Raw genomic sequence first — 8,979 nt, 5'->3', positions numbered from 1 at the left:
TATTAAAAATTGTCAAAATTAGCTATTTTCCGCTTTTATCATCAATTTTCAAGGTTATGAAATATGGCTAATGAGCATACTGTTATATTTTTCAAAAGTACATTCAATTAGCTTTATTTTGATACCAATTGTATATTGTATACATGTCTAGTACTTATACTTTTGAGATATGCAGTGTTAAAGACAAACAGGACAGTTGTGATTTTTTTGCACCGAGTGACCTTTCAGGGGCCATAACTCCCGAAAGAGTATCGATTTTTGGCTTTTTTTGGTGGTGGTTGAGATGTCACTCTTACAGACAAAATGGGTGTACAAAGTGTACAAGGGGGGATGGTTTCGTCCCGTGGCCCTTTACCTATAAGAGGAATACACTCAAATGTTTACCAATCCTATAATATAATATGTAAACTAAACATAATACAATGCACAACAGAGAGATGCTTTACAAGGAAAAAAATATAATCTCCCAAAACTATATACATTCGACTATTGACTATATCCCTCCCAGCTAAGGAACTCCGGCAAGGATCAGGACAAAACCAAGTAATCTCATTCCAAGACAATGACAGGAAACAATTGAAAAGCAGGTACAGGGGGATAGAAGACACAGTAAGTACCTCCCTGCCCACTATGGGAGGTCGGAACCCCACCCAGGGAGGTCAGGAACACCATCCAGTTTCCTGACTAAATCTACAGGATGAACACAACACAAAGTAAAGAGGGCCGTTAACGCTTTATTCACCAAAAGGTTTCCCCATCACCTTGTCATCGGGCCGTTAACGCTTTATTCACCAAAAGGTTTCCCCATCACCTTGTCATCGGGCCGTTAACGTTTTCCCATCACCATGTCACCTATTCAATAATGTAACAGGCAGGTCCAAATATCAATAGCTAGTTTTTTAAAGTTAAAAGTCAGAATACTGAAAGTTCAGAAATGGAAAAAAAAAGTGTTAAAAAGAGCAAATAAATGGGGGGATGAGAATGAGAGATGTATAAAATGTATGAAATAAATTATGTAAAATATCAAAGATCAAAAACCAAAATAAGAAAGGGTTCATAATTTCAATAGTAAAAAGAAAAAAAATAATATAATTTATAATAAAGATGAAAAGAATTCAGATCTCTTTTTGTTGGCAAAACGAAAACAAAAAAAAATGTTTGGCAAATCACAAATTGAAGGCGAGAGAATGAGAAGCAATAAATATTAATAGAGAAACCAAGAGATTATATATACATATATATTCTTTTTAAAAAAATAGAATTGTTTGGTTGCTACAGCCAATGTTAAATTTGTGTCAACAAACACAGAATTAGTGGCAAATCTATAAATCATAAAACTATTTTTACGATATACCATTCATATACGAGTAACTTGCAACCCTTTTCTAAAATAAGGGTAAATTTATCACCCGTTGACTCAATGTGTTTTTATTGTTTTTAAGGGTTTTACAGCGCTTATACAGTTATAGCATTACAATTAAAGTACACCCAAAAAAAGGTAAGACAAAGAGAAATTGGTTCAAATAGGGAACAGAGGTAGATTTTAATGTTGCTTGTTTTTAAGGAGTTTGTTTTGTTTTTAAGGGTTTTACGGCGCTTGCAACACATTTAGGTCATATCAGGGCCAGTAAAAAGGAAGGAAATTGGATAGTAAAAAGATTCTAGATGTACAGTTAAAAGGAACTGAGGAAAAAGTAAGACAAAGGAGAGTGGTTCAAATAGGGAACAGATGTAGAGTCCAAGAGCACACCAGCAATGTACATAGTTTGAGATCACCTAAATATCTCACCCAGACACCAGCACAAAATCCCACTAAGAGAAATACACTCAAATGCTTACATTATACATTCAAAATAACAACATAATAATACATAACAGAGAGATGATTTACAAGGAAAAAAATATCATCTCCCAAAACAATAACTATGCATTTGACTGGTTCCCTCCCAGCCAGGACTCTGACGAGGGCCAGGAAAAATACAAGTAATCTCGCTCCAAGACAAAGACAGAAGACTTGTGACTCATGTTGGGCGCCCCAAGGGGCGGCCTAAGTAAGTAAGTAGTAAGTAAAGACAGAAAAAATGTTGGAAAACACAGACATAAGGGGATAGAAGACACATTAAGTACCCCCCTATGGGAGGTCAGGACCCCACCCAGTCATTTTACTTTATCTGTCCAATCAGAAGAATATTAATGTCAACAGAAAACTTAATGCAGGTCATGGTTGAACTCATGCTATCTGATCTGTCCAATCAGAAGAACAAGTTTGTCAACAGACTTCCGTTTCTTCCAACTTGTCGTCTGCTAAATAAAATGGTTTGACATTGTATTTCATTCAACAAGTTTATGTAAATGTCCTGCAACTAAAAAGGAAAACAGATGTTGTGAGATACAAGTCTAAACAAAAGTGACCGCTCTGCCCACCAAGGGATGGAGGGCAAAACCAAGTGTAATCTCATTTCAAGAAACAGCAAAAAGCAACAAGAAATGGGTTAACTCACTCAACCCTAAAACCGACTATATCCGTAGTTTACCCAGGTTACTTTCACCCCATGCCTATTTATTACATTTTAGTCATAGTATCAAAGCTAATGTATTTATTTTTTACATGTTAATGATAGTTGAATAAAACTCATTTTTAATACATTCTTTTCCAATTTCGAAAAGTAGCAAAATCTCTAGGATTGAGTGAGTTGATATGGGTATACAAGTCACAGAAATAGTCAAAAAAACCACCTAGCCTCACCCACAGTGAAGCAATAAATATTAAGAAATATATAAGCACATTTTTGTTGATTGCCCAAACAACATGAAGTAAATATCACACAATTGATTGTTTTTGTTTTTAAGGGTTTTACGGCGCTTGCAACACATTAAGGTCATACTAGCGCCAGTAAAAAGGAAGAAAATGGGATAGTAAAAAGTTCTAGAATTACAATTAAAGCAAAAAAGAAAAGGTGAGACAAAGGGAAATTGGTTCAGATAGAAAACAGATGTAGATTCCAAGAACACACCGTCAAAGTACTTAGTTTGAGATCACCTAAAAGTCTCATCCAGACACAAGCACAGGTGCCAACTAAGAGGAAAACACTCAAATGTTTACAAATCATATAATATAATATGTAAACTAAACATAATACAATGCATAACAGAGAGATGATTTACAAGGCAAAAAAGTATCATCTCCCAAAACTATAACTATACATTCGACTGTTTCCCTCCCAGCTAGGGTATCTGGCCAGGGTCAGGAGAAAACCAAGAAATCTCATCCCAAGACAAAGACAGAAAGCAAGTTGGAAAAATTTGAATAACAAAAATGTTGGTTGTTCGTAACGAATGTGATGACTACTATAATTGGTTATGAGAGGGTTAAGGGCTTGATTTATCATTGTTGTAATGGGCAGTATTTGCCTTGGTCTGAGGTAAATCGATTACAATGTGAGCTGAAAACAACAGACCCCCCCCCCCCCCCCACTATGGGAGGTCAATAAATATATAAAGACAAAACATCTCTCCTTTCGGTCCCCTTCTTTGTTTTGTTTGTTTTTAAGGGTTTTAAGGCGCTTGCAACACATTGAGGTCATATCAGCGCCAGTAAAAAGGAAAAAAATGGGATAGTAAAAAATTCTAGAATTACAATTAAAGCACCAAAGAATAAGCAAGACAAAGGGGAATTGGTTAAAATAGGGAACAGATGTAGATACCAAGAGCACACTATCAGTTTACTTAGTTGGAGATCACTAAATGTGTCATCCAGACATAAGCACAGGTCTCTGCCAAGAGGAACAAACTCAATTGTTTACAAATCATATATATAAGTAGGTATTCCAAACCCAAATTTGAAGTTTGAGACAAAGCTAAGGTAGTAAGAGATTTGTACAGAGCTCATAAATTAAACAACAATGCAAAAAACCAGATCAAATTATATTGAAAAACAAAAAAGTTATAGAGTTTCAAAGTTTATTGGACTTAGAAAATGTTTCGACATTTACAGCGATTCAATATTTCATCATTTAAGGATGCTTGTAAATAAAAATTTAGAGCACAAGAAATGACATTGAGCATGTTTTTATAAATGTCAGGGCTATGACAACAGATTATGGCCATTAAAGTTAAGTTCATCATTACAATTTTCAAATTATAGATGCGAAAAGTTTGAGAAAAATCACCAAAAGTGCCAAAAGCATGAACAGAACGCTCCGAAATCGGACATCGGAGCAAATTGGAAAGGGATTATATCAGTAAATATACATTTCACTCTGTCCAAATTACATATATCAATTATATAAGTAACAGAGATGCTATCTAATTTTTTTCAAACAATTTGTTTCTAATATACAGATTTTATGACACCAGGAAGTCGTGAAAAAGTGAAAAATGACGCGTAATCCGAAAAATTCTCGGATTTGCGTTTTTAAGCGTATTTTAAATACGCATAACTTTTGACCATATGGGCCAATAATAATAAATCATATATCAAATTGTTTGTTTCTTCAAGCAGAATACATATACATCAAAATAATTACTTTTTAAACATATTATGGTAACATTTTTATCGATAGAATAAACCCTATCTTTTAAAGTTTTGAAAAATCATAAATTTCAAATATGTCTCATGTTAGGTACGATTTCAAAATTGTCACCCAGAGGTGAAAAAATCTATGAAATATCAATATTTACTTGCTACACATTAAATTTACCTCTTATTGCAAATGGAATACTCCCCACTCCACATCTAAAAATGATATTAAACTGTCATACAAATGAGCAAAGTCTCCAGTCAAACTCAATGTCTTTTCTTTCAATACAACTTTCCTATACCTTATCTGAGCTTTTAAAATCTGCACTCAATTACAATTACTGTTTTCTGCTAATAGATCATCAATCTCTTCTTTTGTAGTACATGAACCACCCTGGATGACAATTGCATTAATTATGTCTAGATGTTTTTCCTTATCCTTCAACTCCTTCCACAACTACGACTTAAAAATTGAACACGTCTTCTGGATTCTGCACTGAAGCTGTGGAGCTGTCACGTCTGAACTTGGAAACAAGTTTACAAACCATGTCAAAACTTGGAAAATAAAAAGAAAGATAGAAAAAAGTTATGATACACATGGAATGATCAAATCTGTAGGAAAGGTTATCACTATGCATCTCAAAATAAAAGACCTCGAAAAGTTAGAAGTCTATCTTTCAATAATTGTCATAATTTTCAACCAGTGTGCATTCATCCATTCGCAAGACACATTAAAATAAACCCTTGGGGTGGGAGAAATTAACACAGTTGCGACATGCTAGTTGTTAGTAGCATTCTGAATGAACAAAGTCGTGCTCGTTCCAGAATTTAGTTGTAGTTGTAGTAAGCCAACTCACAATTGCCAATAACTAGCTAGTATTGTGTGTACCTACACAAAGCTTTATCGATTGATTGGTCCTTTCCGCCTTGAGTCTAACGTATTAACCACTCTACCAGGAACTCAGGAAAAACCTTGGACTAATTATAAAATCAGTCTATGCCCCTGCCAAAACAATTATTTAACTTACTGTATCCCAACTAGCATTTGCTTCCTCTTTGAGAAAATGCAACTGAACCAGAGTTTGTTCATGAGGGTGACAACAGGTAGCTCAGGTCTCCTCCATGCGTAGAGAGCATCACCTGGTGGAAGATAAAACAAATTAATCAGATACATATAAATAAGATGTTGCCTTAATTCATTACACATTCTAGAACCATAGTTACGTTAACTGTTGTGGTATTAGTCGTAGTGATGATAGTGATAGTGGCACTGTAGTGTGGGAGTGGTAAATTTTAAAGGCTCAATTTTATCTGTTTTGATAACTTGGACTGTACCATTTGATAGAGCATTAAAAGACCTATATTTTGAAATGTGGTTTGTAGAAATGCATGCATAAATAGCGGAGATATCTCAGCTTTGCTAAGGCACGACTCTTTCACTTTCACTCAAAACGAAATGAGAATCGAGAAAATGAAACACGATTTCAGCCAGATATCAAAGTCCCTATTTTAAAAAAAAGCATAAGTCAAGCATTTCGTAAGAGAAAACCGTTATACCTAACACTACTACTATAAACAGTCTGCTTTCAGACTATAGGTCATGATAGACACAGATTTTGTTATCAATATCAACATCAAAACATTCAAAGTTTACAAGGGGAATTCCCTTCTGAGATTGTTTTGATACTAAAAATAGAACACTTCATTTTTCTTCCCCGCTGACTTTTAAAATATAGAGTGATTTATTTTATCTCAACAAGACAACTTGATAGCTTAATAAACAAAATTTTATTTTAAGATGATAAAATTTACCAAGATGTCATAAAAATAATTAAATAGTAAAAAGAAAAGTCGAGTCGAGGAGGAAAGTTTTTCTCACCTCAACCCGGCTGATACTACAGTCCGGCTTCACCTCTACATTTAGTTTCAAATAATAAATTAAAACATTACATTCAATAAAGTTGACAAGAATATTTAAATACTTACGTATAGTGATAAATGTGTTTTTTCCAGCTGATGATACGTTAGTAGCTGAAGAACATTCCGATAATTCCTTGTCGACCCCGACGGGCAGATCGGCTGATGGAACAGCCATAACAATGGCCGCCGCCGTGTCGTTGGTCGCTGGACTAGTTGCTCAAGTCACGTCAGAAAATATTAATTGACTTTATCATGGGCTTTCCATTGTTTTCAATTTTTGAAAAATATTAAAGAAGGACAATTAATTTATGGAAATGATTCGCGTTTTTTCAAAATCTCCACCGTATTCATGAAGAAAAATCCAGTTTTCGTCTTTACACCGTCTTTACGTACAGAAGAAAGAAAACAACGAAAATAAACGTGGTATCCCGTTGTAGACAACAAGATATGAAGTGAATAGAAAAGTGCCAGAAGACAATAGAGAATGAAAATTTTTCGCGGCGGTGGTGGGGTTTGAACCTGCGACCTTATTGGTACGACAACTCCGCCTGGCAGGTGAGAGCGTGGCTCTACCGTGTGAGCTATCCACGAACACAAAAATATTCGTTTCAAACCCAAAGTCATTTCTAGATCCCTCTCTCACCCACTTCTTGAGATCGCCGATTCGTTCGCCACCATCGCGAAGTAATTTTGACCAGCAGTTAAGCTTAATAGCCAATATTCTCATCACAAACATATAACATAGAAACGATTGAGACATTGAGTATGCTCCGGTGTATGGGGTGAATTTTTAATTCAGAAAAGTGAGTGGAGCAGGCACTTATGTTGGTAACAACAAGATATGAAGTGAGTAGAAAAGTGCCAGAAGACAATAGAGAATAAAAATTTTTTATTCTCTATTGTCTTCTGGCACTTTTCTACTCACTTCATATCTTGTTGTTACCAACATAAGTGCCTGCTCCACTCACTTTTCTGAATTAAAAATTCACCCCATACACCGGAGCATACTCAATGTCTCAATCGTTTCTATGTTATATGTTTGTGATGAGAATATTGGCTATTAAGCTTAACTGCTGGTCAAAATTACTTCGCGATGGTGGCGAACGAATCGGCGATCTCAAGAAGTGGGTGAGAGAGGGATCTAGAAATGACTTTGGGTTTGAAACGAATATTTTTGTGTTCGTGGATAGCTCACACGGTAGAGCCACGCTCTCACCTGCCAGGCGGAGTTGTCGTACCAATAAGGTCGCAGGTTCAAACCCCACCACCGCCGCGAAAAATTTTCATTCTCTATTGTCTTCTGGCACTTTTCTATTCACTTCATATCTTGTTGTTACCAACATAAGTGCCTGCTCCACTCACTTTTCTGAATTAAAAATTATCCCGTTGTAGATAATTTTCTTCCGTTTCCTACGAAAAAAACCGCAAGAAAATCGGTTGAACCACGACAAAAAAAAATTAATTTTTTAGCGAGCCGTGTCATTTTCGAAAGTCGATCTCGGGGAAAAATATTGAAGTAATTGGGAAAATTTCACTTTTTATTTCAATGAATCGTAGATTGCATAATTGTTTTTTTAAAACTTACGTTTATCTTATTTTATAAAGCAGATATTAAATATTACGGTGACATCAATTTGGTTCAGCTCAGATAAAATTGAAGCTGGCGCTGAATTAATTAAAATCTCAAAGTTTTCATTCTCATTCGCTAACCCGGCATTGTCCACCGGAATTAGGGTCGGTTTGGAATACCTAATATAAGGGAAAAAAATATCATCTCCCAAAACTAACTATACATTGGACTATTTCCCTCCCAGCTAGGGTATTCGTCCAGGACCAGGACAAAACCAATTAATCTCATTCGAAGACAAAGACAGAAAGCAAGTTGGAAAACAGATATAGAGGGATAGAAGACACAGTAAGTACCACCCATGCCCACTACGGAAGGTCAGGAATCCAACCCAGGCCCCCTTCTTTCTTGCATGGTCTTTGGGTTGTCCATAGGTTCTTGGTCCTAACAGTCCATGTCTTTGCGGTCCTCTAAATTCCATTAGGTTGGTTGTTAGCAATGAAATTGAGCAAGTCTATGCGAGTGATGATACCAAAGATCATGTTCTTTCTGTGGACAATGCCGTCATTTCCATCTGCGGAGGAGGATGGGGGTTGGGCTGGTATGATAGTCATCAAAACATGGAGTGGTGCTGGTAGTGACAGTGGTATGGTAATGAAGGTGAAGGTTATGGTAATGGCGGTGATGGTTATGGTAATCATAATGCTGGTAGTAGTGGCGATGGTGGTTGTGGTGGTAATGATGGTGGTGGCGGTGGTGATGGTAGTGGTAATGGTTGTGGTGGTGGGGTGGTGGGGTAATGGTGATGGTAATGGTAATGGTTGTGATGGTAAGGTGGTGGGATGGTGACGGTAATGGTTGTGATGGTAAGGTGGTGATGATTATGGCGGTGATGGTTGAAGCAATCACTTTGGAGTTAGCAATGGTGATGATGATGATGATGATGATGAAGATAATAAGTTTCAATTAGAGC

At 36.1% G+C, this 8,979-nt stretch overlaps 2 protein-coding genes across 5 annotated transcripts in view; both read right to left on the bottom strand.

Annotated features, from left to right (window-relative positions):
* Nucleotides 1-3,948: 3,948 nt before the first annotated feature.
* Nucleotides 3,949-7,214, bottom strand: LOC144960015 (uncharacterized). Of its 2 annotated transcripts, XM_078892960.1 has the most exons (3): nt 6,506-7,214; nt 5,548-5,659; nt 3,949-5,074 (listed from the first exon to the last, which is right to left on the bottom strand). In XM_078892960.1, the coding sequence occupies exons 1-3, from the start codon at nt 6,612-6,614 to the stop codon at nt 4,984-4,986; spliced, it is 312 nt and encodes a 103-aa protein (XP_078749086.1). In that variant the 5' UTR covers nt 6,615-7,214; the 3' UTR covers nt 3,949-4,983. The 2 variants fall into 2 exon arrangements, 1 of the variants encoding a protein (XP_078749086.1); XR_013642739.1 differs by lacking the exons at nt 3,949-5,074; nt 6,506-7,214 and adding an exon at nt 6,077-6,187 and having other exon boundaries at nt 5,546-5,659.
* Nucleotides 7,215-7,963: 749 nt separating this feature from the next.
* Nucleotides 7,964-8,979, bottom strand: part of LOC144960014 (cystathionine beta-synthase-like) — a 35,365-nt gene continuing 34,349 nt past the window's right edge. For 2 of the 3 annotated variants that reach the window (XM_078892957.1, XM_078892958.1), the window contains exon 16: nt 8,328-8,604. In XM_078892957.1, the coding sequence (XP_078749083.1) occupies nt 8,477-8,604 (128 nt within the window). In that variant the 3' untranslated portion in view covers nt 8,328-8,476. Of the gene's footprint in view, nt 8,605-8,979 lie in introns of all 3 variants that reach the window. The other variant, XM_078892959.1, reaches the window with a different exon arrangement.

Source organism: Berghia stephanieae, chromosome 14, assembly GCF_034508935.2.
Source record: "Berghia stephanieae isolate SIO BIC M18660-M18661 chromosome 14, UCSD_Bste_1.3, whole genome shotgun sequence".
NCBI classification, from domain to species: Eukaryota; Metazoa; Mollusca; class Gastropoda; order Nudibranchia; family Aeolidiidae; genus Berghia; species Berghia stephanieae.
This window is presented reverse-complemented; position numbering and strand designations above follow the sequence as displayed.

Excerpts from the sequence above, each read along its gene's own strand:
- LOC144960015 (XM_078892960.1), bottom strand. The coding sequence starts at position 6,614 with ATGGCTGTTCCATCAGCCGATCTGCCCGTCGGGGTCGACAAGGAATTA. Across the intron at positions 5,660-6,505 it reads AAACACATTTATCACTATAC|GTGATGCTCTCTACGCATGG; the intron begins GTAAGTATTTAA and ends ATCTTCCACCAG. Across the intron at positions 5,075-5,547 it reads CAAATGCTAGTTGGGATACA|TTTTGACATGGTTTGTAAAC; the intron begins GTAAGTTAAATA and ends TTATTTTCCAAG.